Below are 24,910 nucleotides of genomic sequence, written 5' to 3' on the forward strand. Positions count from 1 at the left end.
CTTGGAGACTGAGCGGGAACCCAGCCAGGGCCTCTGATGATTGGTTGTTCAGATTTTTCCTGATGGAGAGGAGCTTTTAAAAAGTTTTGAGCCCAGAAATGTGAAAGTGAAATTTGGATTTAAGAAGGTCAGTCTAGGCCAATAGAAGTGATAAATGCAGCATGAATGGACAGTGAATTTTGGTCTCGGGAGGCAGGCGAGAGATCATTTTGGAAATTAAGTGCAAACCAGACAAAATTTGTGAAGGTATGAGTTGAAGCAATGGCTGTGGGAATAGAGAGGGAGGACAAAGAAATCTGGGACATAGATGGGAAAGGATCTGGCTGTAGGTGAACAAGGAAAATGCTGTAGGTGACAGGGCATGAGTGTCTGATGATTTTAGGAATTTTAAATGGAATAAGGCATCTGGATAAAAGAGAGGTTTAAAATATCCATGAGTTTATCTTTTAGACCCATTGAGTTGCATGAACATCTACTTTCCACTTCCCTACCCCAGAGTACAAATTCCTTTTTTATCATGTTAGTCTCAGGACCCAGCATGTTGCCATCACCTCTCCAGTGTATGTTTCTGTAATGATTGGATGGATGAATGATGAATAAGTGAATGAATGATAAAGATTGGTTTGTATGATATTCCTAAACCAGCCCTTAGAAATATATTTGTGAATTTTTTTTAATTTTTACTATTTCTGTCTCTGTCCCTCTCTTTAGGCCCTAGAGCAGTGCTAGTGAGCTTACAGCACATGTGCCACAGCCAGCTGTTTGTTACTGAAAGCTGTAATGAGTTCGCTATCACCCAATAGAGGATAAGGGTAGTAATTCATTACCTTGTATCCCAAGCACTTGGCACAATGTATAGTATATATGGTTGGTGCCAAATATTTGCCAAATGCATGATCAGGCAAGTCAGTGTATGTATGAATGAATGAATACTGTATTTTCAGGGACGCTAAACCCAAAGCCAAAATAATCTACTTAAAGCCAAGGGAGAATCAATTTTTCAAATCTTCGGTTCCTTTATCCACATTGTAAGGATAATAACATTGACTTTGCAGATTTTGAGCATAACAAATAAAACACTATACTGTACAGTATAAAGCAGTGAAATGTTGTTATTATTGAGACTTGATTTAGCACTTAGTAAAAGTGCTGCTCCTGATCATCCCTGTATCTGGCAGCTTTGACTCACAAGTAGATGTCACTTAGTGAAGGGCCAGCCCAGACTTTGTGTTCTTTTGTTTCTTCCCACATGACTGGGCATATAGAAAGATCTCAGTACACACAAATGCAAACATAATCAATAAAGATTTTAATGACTATAAATTACAAATATGTACAACTCCTTTACATGAGAAGAACCTATAAATTATAGCTTTCATTATTGATGTCTCTACACAGGCTAAGCATTTAATTTATGGAATTGTATGTAATTCTTGTATTTACCTTCTTGAGTTGTAATTTTGTTAAACTTCACTTCTAAATTTTACAACATAGAACATAGTTGAAGTAATAGAACAACTGAAAAACCAAACTTTGATGTTATAACGCAGAAATACAGGCTAAAGACCGTGAAGGATGAATAAAATGTTAGTAATGAGGAAATCATCTGTCAAGTGTCCTCTTCTAAACTAGATATTAATCTGAAGAGACTAGAGAGTCAAAACTTTTTATAATCAGTTCTTAATTTTTAGTTTAACTGAAGAGACAGGACTGATACGAAGAGAAACTGACAATGCAGCACAGTTCTTTGTGGAAGGAGCTGATACAAAGCGAACGGGAATTTGGAATAGAGAAAAGTTGCTATGGCCTGTGTGCTATGGCCAGGAGAGCTTCAAGTCTTGATGGTTCTTAAGCTAAACATGGGTAGAACCATAGAGTTTAAATAAGAGGAGAGATAAAGTGAAGATACTCTGGGCAGAGGAAAGAGACTAAGCAGACAAAGCATTCCCAATCTGGAAGAGAACTGGTTTAAAACAACAGGAACAATAAAGTTTGAGAGGGTGAAATAGTTTAGTTGTGATCCTTGAATGCCCAGCTAAAGCACAGTGCTCATCCCAATGGAGGTTTATAAGAAAAGATCAGGCTACAAGTATTTATTCAGCACACACTAAATCCCATAATTGCTCAAGATGCTGAATAGGTAGCGGTGAACAAGTTGGCGGAATCTTTGCCACCAAGGATTTAATATCTTACCTAGATATACAGCCACATCAGCCAAGGACGCAGCCTCATGAATGTTTGGGAGAAGAGTGCTCCAGGCAGGAAAGAGAGCACAGGTAAAGGATATTAGTAGGAAATACCTTGAAGCTGTCCCAGGGCAACAGGCCAATAGCGTAGGAGCAAGGAGTTGGAGAGTGAAAGGAAGTCATGGGGGAAAAAATATCCAGATTGCATAGAATGTTCTGGTCATGGTAAAGAATTTGGATTTTATTCTAAGAGTAATGGAAATCCACAGGGACTGACCTCATGTGACTCATACCCTTAGAAAGATCACGTCAGTTGTGGTGTGGATGCTAATGTACATCTCTCATGGCGAGAGATGTTGGTGGTTGACATTTCAACTGTGATAATGAGACGATGAGAAACAGATCTATGTTTTGGTGGTAGAGCCCCTAGGCCTTACAGAAAGGATATTTAAAGCCAAGGAACAGTGTGAACTGTGGGAGGAAGGACAAAGGAGGGGAGAAGGGTATTGTGAGAGGGATAAAGAGGGAAAGGGAGAGGGAGAGAATCTCTGGGGGGAGACAAACAGCCAAAAAGCTGGAAGAAAAATTGAGAAGTGTTTCAAGAAAAAGCCAAATGTTGCTGAACCAAATAAAATGAGAATGGAGTTGATCATTTTTTCTGTCAGGATAGACCTTGTGTTGACCTTGATAAGAGTCACTTCTGTGCAATGGTAGAGACCCAAGTCCACTGGGATGGGGCAAACAAAAGATGCTGCAGGGATGAAAAAGTAGAACCTTGGTGGCAGTGGGCCACTAGGGGGTGTGAGAATAAGAGAGGGATTTGTTTTAATTTAGTTTGGTTTATTTGTATTATTTATTCTTCAATAATATTACAGCATGTTTGTATGCTAATGAGAAGGGTCTAAGATTTAAGGTGAACTTGATGATGTAGAAGAAAATTGTAACATTGATGTCTTTGAGTGAACAAGAGGAACTGTAGCCCAGACCAAGACAGGAGATATCATGCTAGGGTGTAGCAGGGAGGCTTCATCCTGGATGGCTGATGGGAAAGTGGAATGTGTAAGCACACATGCAATCCAGGTGTTATGATCGATCTTATTTGATGCTGACAGTTTTCATGGTAAGAATGTAGTCCAGCCATGAACAGAAGAGAGCGAATGGAGATTTCAGGAGAATCAGACATAATATAGCTCTCTCAGAGACTGAGATTTATGTGGAAATATCACATCACTTGCCTATGTCAGTTACCAGTTTGGCTTTTTTGGTTGTGACTTTGAAGTTATTTGGTCAGTACAATTATGTGGAGTTTCTCCTGTAGTAGTCTTTTGGGGACAAGTCAGTGGACAGTCATGTTTAAAAAGAATTAGGGTCTTATCAGGCAAGATCAATGGGCGGGATTTGAGAATATTTACAAGGATAATGATCAGGAAGTTTATGAATTGTAGACTGGAGTTTCAGAGCTAGAGTAAAAAAGTTTGAGTTATAATAACAATAACTTATTAAAAATTCAGTGCCCAAGGAGCTGTACTGAGAATTCAGGAAAGTGCTTCCTTTGGGAGAAGATTGACAAGAGGTTGAATCTTGCAGAGATGATGGATATGAATAAATTATGAGGCATAAGGAGATTGGTCTCATAAATCACACCATGAAGTAATGCAAATTTCAGGTTCCTGTTCTCAGTATCTGTCAACATTCTGAGACAGCATCATGTAAAGATTACTAAGATTATTGGATCTGAAGTCATAAAGGTCAAAAACTGATTTCCACCACTGCGAAGCACTCATTTTAATGACCGTGGGTAAGTCCCCCCTGGATTGGTCTCAGTCTATTTATCTACACAAACAGTCATAACAACAGAACGTAAAAATAAACTTACATGAAGGCTGTGAAAACACCTAAATTATAAAACACTGAAATTACTGATGTGGCCAAGAACAGATTAGTACTTGTAGAAGGTTATTTTAATAACTGTATACATGACAATAGCAGGTTCAAGGGCATGTTTGAAAAATACTAAAACAGCCAGGCCTGGTAGGTTAGGACTTGCGCTAAGGAGGCTATGAGCTAGCTAGGCAGCGAGGGGAGAAGGTCTGGAGGAACTAGAAAGAAGTGTTTTAAAGTACTGTTTTGGACATGACTGGTCCAAATGAACTACTTTAGACCTCACCCAGCTGCCCAGTTGCCCAATGGATACTAAGGACTAGCTTTGGAGAACGGCTATAGTGGAGGTCAAAAGCTCAAACTGTGGCCTTAGAACAGGTATACTGAAGGTCAAAAGCTCAAATTGTGATCAGGTTGGTTAAACTTTGTTTCTGTGACTAAATGATAGGGACACATATCTATTACACTGCACTCACATGTGAAGATTAAGTAAGTGTGATTCCTATACATGCAAGTGTAGCTCAGAGTGCAATGAGTTATAAGAACTGTACAACAATAGCTTTAGTTATTAGTCCTAAATTTAGAAACCATCCAAAGGCCAGTGAAGCCCACTGTCCCAAAGAGGGTACAGAGAAGATCCATTTGCAGGAACAGACGGGGTAAATTATGAATGATGGAGTCAGAAATGGCCACAACAAAAGTTAGGATCTCCTAACCTTCAAGTCTGACGTGAGCAAAGACACATGGACTTTACATAGTAAGTTTTTTAGGTCTGATCCATGACATCATATCCTATTGTTAGCCTACTGCTGCCCCCAGTGGCAAAACCTAGGTGAACTGCTGTTCAACAGTGCCCCTGAGGCTGTGGCTTTTTGAGAACGCTTTCCTATAAATGAGATGACTGCAAAATGACAACATGCAGTCTCTTTGTCTGAAATATTAAAGCCACTCCAGCCATGTGAATACCAAATGGAGACCAGCAGCCTAGAAACGTTAACTTGAAATGTGTCTCTTTTCCATGTCTAAAATCAAGGAACAAGAGCAAGACAGCACCTCAAACAGAAAGAAGTTATAAATTTTCTTTTTCTTAGAAACCTGACATGGTACATGGTAGCCCCTCACACTGATTTTAAGAGAAACTAATAAGAAAGAGTAGAGCAGAAAAAAGCAAAATAGTCTAGGCTGTTACTGGAAAGAATACACATGCTGTGTACAAGAATAAATGTGACTGTGAAGGTTAGGCTTGAAATAATGAGGTCGACTTCTGGGTTTGGCTTAGGAAACCTGTCTCATTCACTGCCTTCTAGAGTTTCACATTATTTGATCATAAGCGCATCTGATCACAGCTTCTCTTTAGTGTCTCAGTGAAGGGTGAGTTAAACAGGTCCCGCCATGCAGACAGCACGCGTTATCTCTGCCAGGATGGGAAGTTATGCTGGGATATCAAACAGTGGTGAAACCTCATTGCTTAAAGGCACAGTGGTTTATTTACTGCTATTCAAGATCTGCAGCCCAGCTGGCTTTCCGGGGTAGCTGCTCTCCATGTGTTGGTGCAGCATCCCAGACTGCTTCAGCTTTGTGGCTTCTCCATATCTACACGTACTACTGTGATCACCATGATGGGACTGAGGCAGGGTAGGAGAAGGGGTTTGGAGATTAGCCCCCACCAAAAAATCATATGACCATGACTAACTTTAAGGGCAAGAAAATGTATTCCAGCGGGTCCCATTGTGCAATGGTTAGCACTCTGGACTTTGAATCCAGCAATCTGAGTTTAAAATCTCAGTGGGACCTCACTAGCTATTTTAGGGGCTGGGGATTTAGCTCAGCAGGCATAACCGCCTGCCTTGCAAGTGAGTTCGATCCCCGGTATCAATTTAAAATAAAAGAAAATGTATTCCTCTTACGTGCCTGCAGCAGAGGAAAATGCATACTGGTGACAGTAATAAGCGTCATCATCAACAGTTCTGTAAACAACATTGTCACCATCTCTCATTTAAAATTTTCTTTGCATTATTCTTTTAATGAAAATCAATTTACTCTAGCCTATTTCTGAGCTATTTCCCCATAGGCCACAACAGTTAACAGTACTTATTACATTAATGTAATGAGTGTGCTACATGCAGGTCTCATTTTAATTTTATAACAGTAAGAAATATTTACTATGCCATTTTTACACGTGAAGAAACAGGCTCAGACAGTCATCATAACTCCTAGGCCTTCTAGGCCAAAGATTAGACTTCTGTCATCTGACTTCAGAGCTCTCCCTCTTGGCTATCACTCTAAACTTCCTCTCAATATGCTTAAAATAAGTCTTAAGGGGAATGGGACAAATATTCCAGTTTGTATGTAAACAAATGCTTTTGAAATCAATTTTCTGATCATCATGTTCTCTGGCGGACAGCTGAGCAATAGCCTCCTGGTCTGGATATCCAGAGGAGGCCTCAGCCTTCAAGGGCAGGCATGCAGATGGAATGCTGTTTTCTGACCCTTTACTAACAAGCACTATGTGTGTTTCTTGTGTTTTCTAGTTGACCGTCCTCCAATGGAACCCTCCCAGTTTGTGTCAGTGGCCCCTAAGTATCCAGACAAGATGGGATTTGATGAGGTAGGAAAGTGCGTGTGTGTGTGTGTGTGTGTGTGTGTGTGTGTGTGTGTGTGTGTGTGTGTAGATGCCTGTATGTTTATATTGGAGCACAAGCCTGAGTGTGCCTGTAAGCCAGCAAAATGGGTTTGACTATTACAAAAGCACCAAAGTCTTGGGAAAACTATTCGGTTTTTGAGCTTTAGTGTTTTTACCTTAAAAACAGGATCAGAGTAAAAAGGAGTTGATCACTGAGTCAGAAAGAAGTTATTATTTAGCAATAAAAGCAAATTTGCCATATTTTACTGGCATTTTTATTGAGGCTCAAGGGTAAGGTAAAGCAGATATATGTTTCAGGTACTGGAAGACATTAAGTTAGCTCAGCCACGGCGGAGTGGAAACTGTTTGGAATTCTCCCTGCTCTGTTTTCTTTCTGCTACTCTCTCATGGAAAAAGGTTGGAGGGCAGAGTTGAGAGGATAAAGAAAAAGGAGAAACTTGTTCGAAAATTCTGCCTTTCCACAGTCAGGAATATAACAGGTTTCCTAAAGGCCATATTTATGTGCTGTGTTAACTGCATAAGGAATGAAGCAGAGCTGGAGGTGTGGGTAGCTCGGTGCAGTGTTTGCCTAGCATGTGCAGGGCCCTGCGCTCAGTCCCAAAAGGAGGAAGAGAGGGAGGATGAAGAAGAGAGAGGAGGAGGGAAGAGGTGGGAAAGAAAGAAAGAAAACAAAAGAAAGGAAGGGAAGCAAAAATACAAAGAGCTGCCTGTCCACGTTACAGGTCCATCATGCAGTTACTGCTCAGCATTCAGGAGAAACTTGGTGATCTAGAAACTAGTACAATGCCTAAGGAATCTCTAAACTGAGTTAGGATTCTGCAGCTTCTAGACATGTTACAGACCAAACATCGTGCTTCGTATTCACTGCCACGGCTTCCTGGTCACCCTGCAGCACACACGGGTTCCAGGAGTGTGCTCATTGTAAAAAGCTGCTGAATAGTGAATTGGAATTTCCTCTATAAAATGGATTTAGAGCTGGGGCTCATGAATGGGAGTGAATATATCATAACTATTAAATGTGAAAGAGTTCACAGTTATGCTGTTTACACAGAGGGCAGAATAAAAGAGTTGAATGAAAACATAGTAGAGAAAGGAGTTCAGAGCCAAGTGCAGCCCAGACACGGCTGTCTCTACATAGTAGAGACTTGATCATACAGAGTTTTGAAAAATGCCCCTGGTTAGAGAAAAGCTCAGCTCATTCAGCACACGGCGCCTGCATAGTCCTGTCGTTTTCCTTCCCCGTAACGCTCACCTCTTAGCTCTCTAGGCAAAAAGACTCATTCTACACATACTCATTTTTTTCTCCTAAAATCACATTACTGAGAGGATCAGACCAAAGTAAATAAAACAGGACAAACCAGGATCTTCTCTCTCGCTGGAATACTTTTGGCAGACATGGTACAGGGACTGCGTCATGCCTAGAGGACTGGAAAAAACCTACTCTAGGAAGTGACACCCTCAGGGACTCTGCTTTCCTGAGGCTGGAGTAATCAATTATGGGGAACAAACATGGGTGGTGGCAAGAGATTTTCCGAGGCCCCCAGCCTTCCTGGCACTGTGACCTCGTCAGCCGTGTCTGGGCTGCACTTGGCTCTGAACTCCTTTCTGTGTTTACCATCCACTAAGTATGAGCAAGCTGTCTGTGCTTTTCTTCACGACTACCATTTTTATTGCCCTTGTCCTGGCAAGGACTGGCACTGTATTGTTTACCAAACGCCTCCCAGGCTGGAGGTCTCTGGTTTGAGAGGACTATTTTGATGCATTGCGCGTATTTTTTATTTTGTTCTGTTTCAGTTCTCCTGGAGTGACCCCAGGTGGCTCCGTGCTTACACATAAGGAGCTGCTCTTTTTTCTGTGTCTGTAAAGTTGAAGGGTGGAGGATGACCATGACAGAATGTTCTAAATAGAGAGAAAATGGAACATAAGGGAGCACAACCCATTAAATTATAAAGCCCAAGTAATAAGGCAAATACAGTCACCACAGAAATTGTTTTTTAAAAATAATTATCTGCCTAATAAAGAAAGTAATAAAATCATTATGCATTTAATCTGCTTTGCCCTAGAACAGATAGATCATTTTCTAAGAGGACATTTCTCATCAGTTTTTTTTTTCCTAGAAATTTATAAAGGAGTAGAAGTGAGAATATATTGCAATGGAGGTTAAAATTTTAATTATGTACCTTTTGACCCTAATAAAGCATCCAAATTATTTGTGATTACATTCAGAATGACTCCTGAACCTAAACTTAGTACAGTATACTCTGATCTCCAGGCTGGTTATAAAACATAGTTTATTTCTTAGTTTGCTCATAGCATAAAATATACAGCTTTCATCTGTTGTACATTTGAGAGATGACTTTGTTCAACTCTCATTATAAAGACAAGAGAATTGGATCCAGAAGTCTGACATTCCCCACAGTCATCCATATGTTAGTCAGGATGAAGTCAGCCTCCTTGACTTCTTCCTTTAGGTTTCTCCTTCAACATGCCATGTGTTATTATGAGTTCTTGCTGGCAGTGAACACCTCCCAATCTTGGAGGATGAGTTTACCATTAAAATTAGTCAATTATTGCTCATAGCAAGAGGACCTTATTAAATACTAATTTGTAATAGCATTCATAAGGCTTTAGATATTGTCATTCCTTAATTCTGCAAATAGCAAGGATAACCTCACCGTCTGTAACTCCTGGTAGTGACCTCGTGTGTATGATTTAGCACAACCATCAGGAATTTATAGGCAAAGGTAAAGAGTGATGGGTGAACCCAGCTCTCATGAAGAAAAATCTGATGCACATTCTTCTTTATTTCACAGACCTGTAAGTGTATTTTTTAGTATAATAGCATGTCTCACAGAACCACTCTATGTTAAAATGTCTTTCCATTTTTCCCAACTTCTTTGTCAAAGAGCCACCTTCAAGCATAGGACTTCTTGTCTGTACTTCTTTCCTTTTTCTCTAAGGGAGCTGGGGAATTCTGGAAGGTAAGCTGCTAGAATTGAAGTACTAATTCACATTGGAATCTTTGCTGATAACAGCAATAAATCAAGGCTCTAAATGTTTGTCATCTTTGAAGGCCTTGAAGTTTACCTAATGGATGTAAGCTATAATGGTATTAATATGTAATACTCATGAAGTCGGACAATTGTTATCCTAGTTTTACAGGTAAGGAAACCTAGTCATAGAAACTGGCTGTAGGCAAACAATAAATGATAGGACTTAACATTCAGATCTGATGATAAATTTAACCACTTGGCAAACAGCTTCTTACTCCTCAGTGCCATGTGTGTTTAGTATTAATTAGCTTTTGGCCCCTTGAAGACTGACTTTTTTGAACTTTATTTTCTCAAGAGAATGCGTTTATCAATGCGTATCAGAGGAACACAGAAAGGGTTAAGTCACTGCAAATGGTTTAGAAAGAAGTTCAGTTTGGATTAGTATTATTTGTCCTCCATAAACCCAATATGAAATACAGATAAACCTTCACCACAATTTCCCACAATTTTTGCATTCCTTATCCTACCTAAATCTCTGAACCTGACATTTGCTAGACCTTTCAAAAGGCCTAAAGTAAAACTTAAGTCATCTACGGTTTTTTTCTCTTTTGCTTCCTGCACTAGATTTTCATGATTAACCTTAAACGCAGAAAAGACAGGCGGGACCGGATGCTGCGCACACTCTACGAGCAAGAGATCGAGGTCAAGATTGTGGAGGCAGTGGATGGGAAGTGAGTGGGGCTGCCTGTCCTCCTGCAGATGTGTTGGCAAGAGAGGGAGGGTCCTTGCTCTGACAGAGGTAGTCTTGCCCGGGACTCTTGGTCACTAGACAATAGACACATTATATAAAAGTCCAAGATAGCATCGAAGGTAGTGTCATTCTGTGTGTGGCTCAGATCTGAGAACCAGCCCCATCTGGCCATCTTTGGTTGCTGTTACAGTGAACACTCACCCTGGACATGATTGTCCCCGGTCCCCTGGTCATTCTTGCACTAGTGTGGTACTTAATACCACACTATTTCTACATCACTGTTTCTGTGGTGTAGCAGAAATGTCTGTGAAGCTGTCTTCAGACTTGAAAATAAACAGAAAAGTACATTTTTAGAGTGATTTCCATTAAAACAACAACAAAAAAGTTTTTTATATTGATGGCATCTAATTTATATTTGTCATTCTTGTTGCTTGTGCTTTGGAGTATGAAGCTCAAAGTCATGAAGATTTACTTTCTTACATTGAGGTCTTTGACTTAATGTTCAGCTAATTGTTTGTATAATTTATGGTAGCAGTTCAAGTCTTCTAATTCATACTTATGACATTATCTTATTTATTTAGATTTTTTTATAAATAAAATTATGTTTTCTCACTTTTACTTTACAAATCTGATATTTTATTTAACAAATCTGTTGTTTATTGCTTTTTTGATGCTATGATGATAAAATTGTTTTCTTAATTTTGTTTTCAGAACATCCATTACTAAATGCATAGGAAATAATTTATCTTTGTATATTGATTGGATATCTTGTAACCTTGATTAACTAATGTATTAGTTCTAATAATGTGTGTTCATTTTAAAATATTTTTTATCTAAGACCATGTCATTTATAATTAGAAATATGTTGCTTCCTCTTTTCCAATTCAGATATCATTTATTTCTTTTTCTTGCCTTAGTACACTGTCTGGATCCTCAAGTATAATGTTAAATAGAATTGATGAGAGCAGATATTTATATCTCATTCCTGATCTTAGGAAGAAAGCACTAGACTTTCACCATGTATATATGATTTTAGCCATGGTTTTTCATAGATGGCCTTTACTGAGTTGAGGTAATTCCCTTTTATTACTATTTTATGTATGCTGTTATCAAAGAATGCTGAATTTTGTCAAATGTTTTTCTGTGTCTCTTGAGATGTCGTGTGGCTTTTGTCTATGATGTGGTGTACTACTTTGACAGATTTCACATGTTGAGCAAAACGGTGCGATCCTGGATGCATTCCACCTGGCTATGCTTCATAATCCCTTACGCACGCTGCTGTACTCGGCTCTCTAGTATTGCCTTGAAGATTTCTGCATCTGTGTTAATAAGGAATATTGTTTTGTAATTTTCTTGTAACGTCTTTGATTTTGTATCAGAATAATATTGGCTTCATCAAATCAGTTTCTTCAGTTCACTTTTTAGAAGAGTATTTTAAGAATTAACATTAATTGTTAATAGATATTTGACAAATTGTCCCCTGGAGCCATGTGCTCAGACTTTCACTTTGTGCGAAACTTTGATTCTTAATCCAGCCTCTCCACAAGTTGTAAGTTGTAGGTGCATTCAGAATTTCTATTTTTTCTTGAGCTAATTTCAGTAGTTTTGTGTCTTTTGATCAATTTGCCCATTTCATCTAGGTTACCTAATTTTTGCAAATAATTGTTCACAGTATAATCTTTTTTAGTTCTGTAAGATCTATCAGGTTTCATGCCTAATTGTAATGATCTAAGTCTACTTTCTCTTTTCATTCATCAGTAGTAAAATATAGTCAATTTTATTGCTTTTATTAAACATTTTTGTTTTTATGCTATTTTTTTCTATTCTTTAGTGTTTTTGTTTCCACTATAGTATTTATAGTTCCTTCTTCCTACATGTTTTTAGTTTAGTTTGATTTTCTTTTTCTAGTTTCTTAAATTAGTTGGTCAGATTACTTATTTGAGATAATCTTTTTAACATAGACATTTACCGCTGTAACTATACCTCTCAGTACTACATTAGGTGAATCTCATAAGTTTTGGTGTACTGCATTTTCATTAATTTCAAAATACTTTCTAATTTCTCTTATGATTTCTTCTCTAATCCATTAGTCATTTAGAATGTGTTAATTTCACCAGTTTTTTAATTTCAAATTTTTCCTCATTAATTTTTCAGTTTCATTCCATTGTGGTTGGTAAACATTATCATTTCTTTCCTTTTAAATATACTAAGGCTTCTTTATGATTTAATAGGTGCTATTTCTTAAAGAATGTTCTAAGAACTTGAAAAAATGTGCATTTATTTGGCTATCGAATGGAATGTTCTACAGATTTCTGTTAGGTCTAGTTACTTTATAGTTATTCGAGTCTCCTCTTGCCTAGTTGTTTTATCCATTGTTGGAAATAAAATATTAAAGTATCCCACTATTACTATTGGATTGGTCTATTTTACCCTTCAATTCCTCTAATGTTTGTTCTGTGTTGGAGGGATGGTCTACTGTTACGGTCACTCTATATTTCTGATGTATTTTATCACCTTGCTTTCTAATATAAATTTTCTCTAGAGATTTATTTTGTCTGATATTAATGTAGCTCTTCCCACATTCTTGTGGGTACTGATTACATTCCATGCCTTTTCTTCCAATCTATTTGTGTTTTTAACTCTAAGATTCTATCTCTTGCAGACAGGAACTCTTCGATATTTCATTATGCCAGTCTCCACCTTTAAAAGCAGTGCTTAATCCATTTCGCTTCTTCTTCCCCCAGATCTTCTACCAGGTCGTTTCCCTCCCCACTGTCTTTTCCCAGGTCCTCAAGATCAGGTGTAAAACTGGGGTCTTCTCAGGTCTATTGTGGGGAAAAGTGCACAGCCCTGAATGTACCTGGGCCATCTAGATTCTCAGGAATGTGTTGGAGCTTTTCAAAATGCTCTATAAACAAGACATGCTTTTTCTCAGTTTTTTCTTTTATTTGATCAGTCTCTCACTAACTGTAACTAGCACCACTGCCCAAATAGCTGTAATGTTAAACAGTTGCTACTGATAGTATTTGACAAATAACCCACATGCGAAGAATCAGCCTTGAGTTGGGTCAAATGAAAACAAGTTCTAAGAATGGAACTTTTTAGGGACTGCCAGAGAGGTCAAATAGGGACTGTCTCCTGACATAGGTCTTTTTTTTTTTTTAATTTTATTTAAGGAGAAAAGAAAAAAAAAAAAGCAGAGAAAGGGTACAAGTTATACAGATTTACAGAAAAAAAATAAACAGTAGGAAATCACTAGTTAATGGATTACATATTGTCATCTTAGAAATAATTGTTCAAGTCACAAAATTAAAGCTTGTAAAGTGCACATTCCAACAATTATACTGCAAACAGATCTGTTCAATGATCCAATAAAACTCTGTGATATCATTTCCTATCTTATACACTTAAATATACATGCAGTTATATAGTTTAGAGCCCTTTCTTTTCCTCTCTTTTGTACAATGACTGTTACACATTTTGGGTTTCATTGCTCCCACGGTTCTTATTACTTTTTTGGAAGAGAGTAGAGCCAAATGTGACATAACAGAACAGAATCAGTCAAGTCAAAAGGGTGGACATAATTGATAATGTAAAAACATAATACAAGGTGATCAACAATGGTTACCATAATGCCTCCCGCTATCTCTAATAGAATTGCCTATATCATTAGTTATAATACGATTGAACAAAGCAGTAAAGAATAAAACCGACAAAGCCAAAGCATTGGAGACATTGTAGGTCTTCAAAAGTAGATAAAAGTCAACGAGAATGGGCGTTATAATGAATCTCATTATCTTCACAGCTGTTGCTTAAACTTTCAAACCTGATACTATCCAGCAAAACAGAATAGGGGAACATCAGTCAAAAATAAGATGGTGAGAGTAATACAGGGCTTTAAATTGAGATAATGAAAGTCAAAGTGGGTTACTATAATATATCCTGCTAATTTTTATTTATTTTTCCCTTAATTAAAAGGATAAAATAAAAAAGTAAATAATGGAGTGGAGATTGAGATAAAAGAGGGCATAACAGCGAAACAGTGCAGATCAAAACATAACCATTTAAGCAGAATAGTGTTTCACCACCAGATAATCCTGACCTAAAAGTAGTTACCATATTGTCTCTTTCCTTGAAATCCTTGAGTACAACTTTGTATACTGTAGCATTAAGTATATCAAAACAATGTAAAACCATTTAAGAGATTGACAGCATTACAGAGTATTTAGAATTGACTAACAGAAAATGAACAATGGTTTCTGTATAATCTCCTTGTCTTTAAAAGGTTTTTGCTTATACTATCGTACATAATAAAATACAACCTATTTAGACCATTGGAGACAGATGAGACTTCAAAACAAGATGATATTAAATCAGTTTTACCTATTAAGATGTCATCTGACATAGGTCTTTAAAGGAGTCTTCACGCATCCCGTCATTTCCAGTGACAGGTAGCTGGGTGTTACAACTGCCATATTTAAGGCCTCTGTAGGGCTGAGGAAAAAGTGGTTAGAACGGATGTAAACTCCACAAACTTCACTGTGCTCACAGATATCCAGCTATTTTCTTTTTTTTAAAAATCCTTTGATTATTGCAAGCGTTGAATTAATTTTTGGAACCCTGAAATGCTAATTGTGACCATTTAGTTTGTGTTCTCATTGCTTTTGTGGAAGAGTAGGATATTCATAAGTCTTTACCTCTCTGGAAATGCTTTTCCGTTATTTTTATTTTTAGTCTTGTTTTAATTTTAAATACAAAGGAGAAACCACACATGCACATGCTCTCCCTCTCCTCATTCCTTCCTGCCCTTTTTCCCTCTAGTACTGAATGTGCCAATGAACCACTTTTCCTTCACTAAGCAAGTTATCTTTCAAAGTTTTCAGGAAACTTATGGTGCTGAGAACTACACTAAGCACTATGAGGGCTGCACAAAAATAAAGACACTATCTTGTTTTTAGAAAGTTCATGATGCTGCTATGATACATTAACTCTGAGGATCTCATAAAAAATAATAGGAAACTGGGAAGTCTTTCCCTTGGTAGAGGCCCCGGGGAAATATACAGAATTTTCTCTCTTCTCTCTCTGACTTCTGTGAGGGAGGGAGCTGGTGACCTTGACCCCTTGACTTTGATAATTTTCAGACATGTTCTCTGTCACGCAGAGCACTCAACACAAGCCAGCTGAAGGCCTTGAACATTGAAATGCTGCCAGGTTATCGAGATCCCTACTCCTCCAGACCTTTAACCAGAGGTGAAATCGGCTGCTTTCTTAGTCACTACTCTGTCTGGAAAGAGGTAAATAATGCATTAGAGCACTTCTCTAATGAGGAGAAAGAAGGAGCAGGCTTGAAGATCCAGACAGAAAGTAAGCCCACAGCTGTTCTGGAAATATGCTAGAGAGTTACTCCTGAATTGTGTCTCCTTTGGGCCCAAGTCCAATAACACGGGGACAAGAAGGGCAGCTTAGTGGTGACAGGAGAAGACACCCATATCCGAGGAGCCATGCTCTAATTAGTTCATTCTCATTATTAGCAGGAACGCCTTTTATGTATCTGTTGTGTTGTCATTTACATAAGACATTCGTTTAAGAATCACACAGAAGTCTTGTGAGGTAGATTAGGGGAATGGATCCTTTTAACCCCAGAAGAAAATTTTAAGTAACTTGTCCAGATAAGAAAAAGCAGAGCCAGACCTGGGCCTCATGCATTATGGATCAAGATACTGATGGAAGTGGAATTGGAGGGTAGGGTTCCTGAGTAAGGGTCAGTTCACACACAGAATGATAAAGCCCTTTCCACTAAAGAGCCCATGAATGCCTTCTTTCATTTAATGATTCAGTTTATGCCTTTTTTTCCTTAAACTTTAAATGAAACTTGATAGATAAATAAAAGTATTTAGATCACAAGATACAATTCATTGAAATTTTTCAAACCAACCAACATAGCCATGTTAATCATCACCCAGATCAAGAATTAGGTTACCAGCATCTCTGATATGTTGCTTCTTATACTTCCTCCTGGTCACTAGTGTCCAGGGATGATCACCACTGTGTCTTCCAATGTTATGGAGAGTTTGACTGTTAGTACTTTCTTTTTTTTTCTTTTCTTTTTTTTTTTTTTTTTTTTGTGAATGGAAACACACATGTATGTGCAACCTCCCAACATTGTAGTTAGAAGATTCACCTATAGCATTGCATTTAGTTGTAGATTTTACATTTTCATGACTATGATAGGTCACAGTTTATCCATTCCAGTTGATGAGCCTTTGCTTGAAATCCAGCAATGAGCCTTTACAAATTATGTTACTGTACTCTTGACTTTCAAATACTTATCTACCTAGTAAAATTTTCATAGGGTGTCTTCCCACTGATGATCTTTGCAGGTAATTGACAGAGAACTCGAGAAGACTCTTGTTATTGAGGATGATGTACGTTTTGAACATCAGTTCAAGAAGAAGCTGATGAAGCTGATGGATGACATTGATCGGGCTCAGCTGGACTGGGAATTGATGTGAGTAACAAGACAAAGCTGTTAGAGAGCATGAAAGGCACTCAGTTCTTTCCAAGGGCCAGAAAAGCCTCCACCTCCCCAGCTGGTAGAAGACATAGCTTAGGCTTTTGTTACCTGGTTTTCACTCCATAAACGTTTCCAGACATAAAGTGTGCTAGCCACTGTTTTTTTTTTTTTTTTTTTTTTTTTTTTCCATTCATGTCCTCTTCAGGGTAAGAAACTATAGAAGATTCTTTGGGGCTGGAATTGGCCTGCAGTTCAGGGACCTTCTGATAGAGCAGAATCACAGCTCTGAGCACCACTTGGATGCACAGTGACAGTCTCACTTGTGAAGCAGAGGGGAACACAGCTGGGTGTGAAGGAGGAGAATGAGGTAGTCATTCAAGGACAAAAATGCTATGGCTTCTTGAAGCTCAGTGTGGGAGAGCAGGGACCTCTACAGCCCTTGGTGAGATGGAATTTAGGAGGGTCAGCAGGAGAGCCCCTTGGCTGAGGCACGAGCTTGTGGAACAGAAAGAACCCTGACACCCCGAGTGCAGGGAAGGGGAAGGAATGTCTTGGGTTTGGGTTTGGGTTTTCTTTTCTTTTCTTTTCTCTTTTTTTTCTTTCCCTTCTCTTTTCTTTTTTCTCTCTTTCAAAACAACACTTTTTACTTCCTTCCAATGAGGTAGAAATTTGCCAAGCATTTTGTGTGCTCCCCAGCTGTTTGTCAAAGTTAAATTTTATTAAGTCGGAGCCAGCCCCTTTGGAGCAGCTGCAGTAGCAGAACCGTCCCTGTTCCTCCCATCCTCAGAGGGAAACTTAACTGCAGCCTAGGATAGAGCACTTGCTCTCTCAGAAAATGGGCTGCTTTCAAAAGAAACCTAGCAAAGGCTCAACTAATTGAGAAATAGAGGCCCCCAAATCAGCACTATATAATAAGTCGAGACCTGCTTCTGGTCAGGTATCAGTCACGTGACCCCGTTTGGAATTCAGTCCTCTGAGACCGCTGTTGTGCCCGTGTCCTCCTTCCATGGCTGCACGTTAGCCTTTCCAGTTCTATGGCTCTGTAGAGGCCTCACCATCCTGGCACCTGCAAGCTATTTTATGCCCACGTGACAAGTGATGTAAAAGCGATTTTCACTAACGCCTCATAATCATACTCCAGTTGAGGAAGACTCAGCCTCACAAACCTAATGCTTAGAGTGGGCCACATCCCCACCACATGTAGTGTGACCGCAGCATTGCTCAGGACAAAGTACCCGCAGACCCAGGAAGGACTGATGTTTGTCCTGAGAAGGATATAAGGGGTGAAATGCTTTAAATGTCCAGATTGATCAAGTCCAAATATTCCATTAAAGTGTATTATAGGGTCTCAAAAAAATACAGCAAATTCCTAACTTACAAACACTTGATCTGTGAACTTTCACAGATACAAACAGACATCACATTACAAATGAACATTCATAGATGTGAAAAGTAACGGAAGTAACTCACGTATCTGTGGGACTGTGTCACAGTTATGCTGCTGTGTGCTCACTGTAAAAGCAAAAATAGTTTATGTTTACGACTGTTCCACCATTTCGCTTACGAACAAATGTGGCCGAGGAGCTTTCTCCTGGGACGGGGCTCATTCATAAGTCAGGGACTTACTGGATAGCAGTTTCCACTTTTACCTTTCACCTTCTAAAAGAAGAAACCTTGGTTACTTAAGCCCAAAACATGAAAAACTAATAACCAGTCCATGATTTCTTTTTTTGGGTAGGGATTGAACTCATGACCTCGCACTTGCCAGGCAGGCACTTATGCCTGCCTGAGCTAAATCCTCAGCCCCTATCCATGATGGCTACATTAGATTTTCTTGGAAAAAGGAAACAGTAAATGGAGATAATAGAATTGAAATCATCTTGAGAGTGATCTTCAGTAGGAATATAATGTGAGCCACATATGTTGTTTTTAACTTTCCAAAAATTAATTCAAAAAGATAAAAACAAAAACATTAAGTAAAATAAGTTTTAATAATATTTTATTTAACCCAAGTATTTGTTATTTTAGCATTTAATTAGTAATTTAAAGTCATTAGTGAGATGGTTCATTTTTTTGTTGTTGCTCCAAGTTTTAAATGCCTGTGTGTGTTTATGCTCGGAACACATCAATCCAGAACATAAATTTTCATCTGTTAAACAGTACTTTTACCAAATTATAAACTTGTTTGCCAGGGGGAAAAAAGATTTTATATACCTTCAGCTTTTAAATTTAAGTTAATTTAAATTAGTAAGAGTATAAACTCAGTCCTGCCGGCCACATTTCTAGAGTGTAGTTGAAATCTCTCATCTACCAAGCAACACTCTAGAGAAATGCAGACTTTGTAGTCAGGAGATACTGGCTGAGAGGACATCGTTTCATGTCCCCGCAAGCAATGAAGATGGCACTTAGACATCTTCCACAAATCCTGGTATGCACCCACCAGGAAGAATCTCTTGTTCAAGAAGATCTCGTAGCAAAAAAACAGAAAGTACTGCTTTACCAGCAGTCAGGAAACTCCTCAGCTTACTCCAGTCGAGGCCCAACTGAACAGGTTCCAGACCTGCATCACAGAGCTGGGAGCAGACTGCGGCAAGGCAGAACTGGCTGGAGGCACATCCTGTGTGCTAGAAGTTGTTCATGAAGGATGAGGCAGGCCTCGCTGCCCTCCTTGGAGGAAGCTGGGGGAAGCTAGATGAACACCAAGGAAGAAAGCCTCCCAGGAGGTGTCATTCGCAGTACCCAGAAGGAACAATTCCAGGCTGCTCCTCAGTTTCTAGGTCCTCTACTGCATACTGTTTCTTTCACTCAGCTTTTTCTGTCCTGTGTTCTATCTCCGCCATTTGGAGAGCTACGTAGAAAACATCCAAGATTAAAACTCTGGGGATGAGAAGAGAGCAAGCTCAAGATTCCCATATCTGTCTTCTTTGTTGTGGTTGTTGTAGCTTTCCAACCTCTGTAAACACAGCTGGAAATCCCATGCCATCTTTACAAAAGACACGGTTCTTTAAATCTCTTTACATCCTAAATTTCTGGCTGAAAGACAGTCACCTAGGAAGGAACAGATGGCGTGTTAAGTGGTAGATGACAGTCATGGTGAATGAGCTCAAGTGCTTTGTGGTGTGATAATTTTAGCAGAAGACACGAAGGGTCTACACTTTCAAAGATGTCTGGAAAAACCAAAGCGCATATATTCTCAGTAATGACTAATATTCAAGTTGGAATTTGTCTCTTCTACCTATTTCTTTGTAGTTACATTGGCAGGAAGAGGATGCAAGTAAAAGAGCCAGAGAAAGCAGTACCCAACGTAGTAAATCTGGTCGAAGCTGACTATTCCTATTGGACCCTGGGCTACGTCATCTCTCTGGAAGGAGCACAGAAACTAGTTGGAGCTAACCCTTTTGGGAAGATGCTGCCCGTGGATGAGTTTCTGCCAATCATGTACAACAAGCATCCTGTGTGAGTCTCCTTCAAATGCCCACCTGTCACTTGAGCGCAGTGTGTCTATGAGTTAATGCTTTCTTGGTAGTACTGGATATTTTCCAAAATTGTGCCACTTTCCTAAGTGATTTTTTTATAATTATAACCAACAGAGGCTTCTTCAAGTGATTATTCCCTTGTAACAGATGGAGAAAACAAAAGCAGAGAGGGTGAGAGTCTTGTCAGATGGTTTTCTGTAATACTCGGTGTATGGGACATAATCTGCTCAGATTTCTTCCTATCTTCACTCTTCTTACTTGCATAACTTCACACACCATCCGGTGAAGGTCATTCTCCTAAGCACTGCAGAATTTTCAGTTCATTCAGCTCGACTCCTGCATACTGTTGGCAAGGCAGTGGTAATCATGCTTGCAGAGCTCAGGATCTACTGGGAATGCTGACTTATGAACAAATCATCATGATATATTGTGATACCTGCAGTCACAGAGGTGTATGAGCAATTCAGAGGTTTAGAGGTGGCACCTGGGCAGAGTATCTGTGGAAGTAAGCACTGTGATGCTCAGAACCTAATAGGAGCTTACACTGGCTTCATGCTTATCAATAGATGTGGTGATTGATGGATGTGTGTGGCAGTCTTCCCAATACACTCAGAATCCTCTGAGGCAAGAACTGTCTCATATTTGTATATCCTTAGAGCCCAGTCAAAATACATAATAGCTCCTCCACCAGTGATTCCTAGACTGAGGAATAGAGTGGGAAACCAGGTTCCTTTTTCTATTAAAGGTCAATGTATATTAGATGGCCTTCATATTAGCCTTTGAGATTTCCTGTGCTGCATTTTGATTCCAGTCCTTTGTAAAAATAGAGCTTCTTGCTTTCTTATATACAGCATATCACAGGTTGACTTTACCTCATTACCCAAGCAGAGACCTGTAGGTCAAACAAACCGTTGTCCCCAAGACTAAAGGGAAATTAATATCTTTTTAGTTAATATTTATTGCACTCACAGAACAAGGAACTGTACAAATACCACTGCATGTAACCAGCACAGGACCCCTGGGAGGGAAGCCAAGTTATCTCATACTGTGCACTTACAGGTAGCCAGAACACTGAGCCAGGGACTGGAACGCACAGTCCCACAAGCATCTCTCCAAGCCTTCGCCACGTCACTCAGCCTACTGCTGCTGTCCAGATCGCAGATGTCTTCATTTATTAATTCAGAAACAAGGCACTTTTTGTAAAATGTTCATGTTTACTTATTATTATGGTGTAACAGCATTTAATTTTGTCTTCTAGCCTAAGCTCAATTGAATCATTGAAGTATTCTATCCAAATACAGCAGAAATAGCCCAACTTTTGTACTTGTTCTTATAGATCTTCTGAAAGCTTTAAACAATCATTTATGATGTTTGTAGCCTACAATTGATCACAAAGGACACAACTTGATAAATAAGGAAATGAATCCATGGCAATTTCAGAGATGACAAGCAGGGCCCTCAGTTCTTTTCGCCTGCTCCTCATGCACTCGTGTACCTCTTGTTTTCAGAGCTGAGTACAAAGAGTATTATGAATCCAGGGACTTGAAAGCCTTCTCTGCGGAACCCTTGCTCATCTACCCCACGCACTACACAGGCCAGCCAGGCTACCTGAGTGATACAGAGACCTCAACCATCTGGGACAATGAGACAGTGGCAACTGACTGGGACAGGACACATGCCTGGAAGTCACGGAAGCAAGGTCACATCCACAGCCATGCCAAGAACACAGAGGCACTGCCATCACCATCGTCCCTGGACACTGTGCCCTCAAAGGACGAGCTCTAAAGGCTCCCTGAGACTGGGCCCACACTGGTGCCTCCCTGTTTGGGTTTTCTAAAGGGCTGTTTATCTGTTTGTTCCAGATTTTTTTAGTGGTCACAGTCATCTGAAGTGGTCTGATCTGATTGATCAAATTAGTATGTCTTTGGCAGGGGAGGAGGAAAGAGAAATTAAACTCAAATTTTCTACCGTGACTAAAAGATAGGCTTTATAGGAACTAGGAAGACCAGATCCCCAATTCTTCAGCTCACTGGCCGCCCGACAATGCTGCCCACGTTAGGGTGGCAACATGGCTCAGAATCTTGTCCAAGAGACAGACTTGCCAAGCTCTCCTGTCCATGAATGGGCAGTCAAAATAGCCAAGTTAACTGGGCCACATTTATTGGTCTGGATTGTCTGTTTTATGTGACAGATGTGACTTTAAACTCCAAGCCAACAAGGCTACATTTATTGGTCTAGTTGGTTCACTTTGTATGATCTTGAAAACTTGTACATGTAACAAGGGTTTTTTTTTTTTTTTTGAGTTAGAGAATCAAACCATTTAAAATTACATTAATTGGGCTTTTTATTTAAAGGAATTCTGTCATGAGCCTTATCATAAAGTGGATTTTTTTTAATTGTTAGCTCAGTCCCTGATGGAGATATGGTAATTGGGTCTGGCTGAGGCATGGCCCTTGACCATCGTGGCAACTGGACTCTCATAAAGATGTGCCCAGTTTTCCAGAGAGTGAGGGGCTTTTGTAGATATTTGAGGGGAAAAAGAACTCAACCATTTGCCCTTTTTCACTGTGGCCTCTTGAGCCGGGATGCTGTATTTATAAAGATAGATAAATATAATATATACAGGGCAAGGGCAGGAGGGCAGTACTGCCCTGTCCTGGGGTTCACATGCTACCATAGCACCCCACACCCTCTGGCCATCCCTTAGCCTGGGAACAAACTGCAGGTGTGAGTTTTATGAGTTACTGTTAATAGACAGACCACATTTCAGGCCAGGAACTGTCCTTCCCCCATTGTTCATTATATTTCAAATTATTTATTTTACAAAATGTGGGGGAAGCATTGTTGGTAGGATGAGGCAGAAAAACAGATGTTGCAAGCTTTCTGTGCACCCCAGGGAGGGGCCGGTGTCAACACATTTGTTTCACCATCTGAATCTCCTGAATTTCTCTGCATGGCTCTTGCAAGGAGGCCTGTCTGGGGATTCTAACCTTTGGAAAACAAAGTATGTTGCACTTAAGGAGAGAGAAACTTTGGCCAGAAACAATGGACTAGACCACAGATTTAGGCCAACAATCAGGGAAGCAAACTCATGGAGCCAAAATCCTAAGCAGACACCATTTCTCAAAAGATGTCCCTTGAAATTCCTTTCTGCTTTATTCATAATTGGTTTTATGTAAATTTCAGATCACATCCAGATCCACCATCTGGCGTCCTCAGATAGCACAATGGTTCGCCTCAACCATCACCTTTCTTCCTGATTTGTTGTTGATATTCTTCTCCACTGACTAATAAGCCAGGAAAGCAGGGGTTGCCTGACTCCAGTTTTTACTGCTTGAACTAAATTGTCAGAACTTGATTGAATTTTCTAGACACACAGGAAGAACACCAGGGAAGCTAGTGAAAAATCCTCAGGTGGTTCCTAAGGCTTCCTGGGGTACTTGGTATTTCGTCTGCATATTTGAGTGTGTGCAAGTGTGCTTGGTTTTAATTATTTTTTCAGTGGAGTGTCAAGTGGCTGGGGTGTCAGAAGTAGAGGAAGATTGAGTTGATTTTTGCGTTGTTTTGTTTAGCAGAGAACTTTTTCCCCTTTTCCCCCCATCAGCTGGTCTGATGAGTTTAAGAATTTTCATTCCTTAATTATATTGGATTTAAATTCCAGAATTTTAGACTAGGATTGTTCTACTGTGAATAAAGCTCTGGCTCTGTCAGTCCAAACTTTGCTTTTTCCCACTCAGGTCTGCATCCCACGCAATCATCTTTTCTTGTGAACTTTGTAAACTGCAGAGCTAGTATTTCTTTTACAAAATCATCTCTTCAGCAACCCAAAGGTTCTTTGACCTTTTTATTTGTGTTGCCTCCCTTCTGCTTTTCAACTAAGACATCTGACCTGTGTAGTTCCACACAAGACCATCGGTACAGAGCCTTTGTCCCCCCCTAGTCCTGGCACCTGCTCCCTCTGTCTCAGAAGTAAAACCCTCTGGATTCCTCTCAGGATCCAAGGAGACTTCGGCAGTGCTGATGCCCTTGTGTGTGGCTTGAATGCCTGAAGTTTGCAGAGGACCTGCTGCATGGGCCTCGCTTTGGGTTCCTTGAGTCTCCTGCAGAAACCCTAGAGTTCAGGAGCTGACGTCCCGTACCCTGCTTTGTCCATTTTGCTGTGCTGTTTCAGGGTGTAAAATTGATAAAGTGTTTGCCTTTTGGAGCTCTTTGTGAAAAATTAAAAAAAAAAAAAAACTTAGTTCAATGATTAGTCCTTGGTTATTCAAACACTGGTCGTTGGTTTTGTACAACACTGGGGGTGTGGGAAGCCAGAGAGGGCAGGAGGGCTGAGCATGGTAGCTAGGGAAGCCTTTTGGGCTTAAAGAAAGGACAGTTGTGCAAAGTGGAAGTGACGGGGACTCAGTAGGAGCAAAGATCTACAGACCTGTTGGGACTAGTGCTGAGAAATAAGAGAGACTAGATG

General features: G+C 39.6%; 1 protein-coding gene across 3 annotated transcripts in view; it reads left to right on the forward strand.

Annotated features, from left to right (window-relative positions):
- Positions 1-24,685, forward strand: part of Colgalt2 (collagen beta(1-O)galactosyltransferase 2) — a 104,498-nt gene extending 79,813 nt beyond the window's left edge. For all 3 annotated transcript variants that reach the window (XM_003474699.5, XM_063239715.1, XM_063239714.1), the window contains 6 exons: positions 6,599-6,675; positions 10,329-10,435; positions 15,617-15,749; positions 16,836-16,963; positions 20,219-20,425; positions 21,954-24,685. In XM_003474699.5, the coding sequence (XP_003474747.2) occupies positions 6,599-6,675; positions 10,329-10,435; positions 15,617-15,749; positions 16,836-16,963; positions 20,219-20,425; positions 21,954-22,230 (929 nt within the window). In that variant the 3' untranslated portion in view covers positions 22,231-24,685. The remainder of the gene's footprint in view (positions 1-6,598; positions 6,676-10,328; positions 10,436-15,616; positions 15,750-16,835; positions 16,964-20,218; positions 20,426-21,953) is intronic.
- The last annotated feature ends 225 nt before the right edge of the window (positions 24,686-24,910 follow it).

Source organism: Cavia porcellus, unplaced genomic scaffold (assembly GCF_034190915.1).
Source record: "Cavia porcellus strain 051 isolate PalLab524CR breed Dunkin Hartley unplaced genomic scaffold, mCavPor4.1 scaffold_29, whole genome shotgun sequence".
Lineage (NCBI taxonomy): Eukaryota > Metazoa > Chordata > Mammalia > Rodentia > Caviidae > Cavia > Cavia porcellus.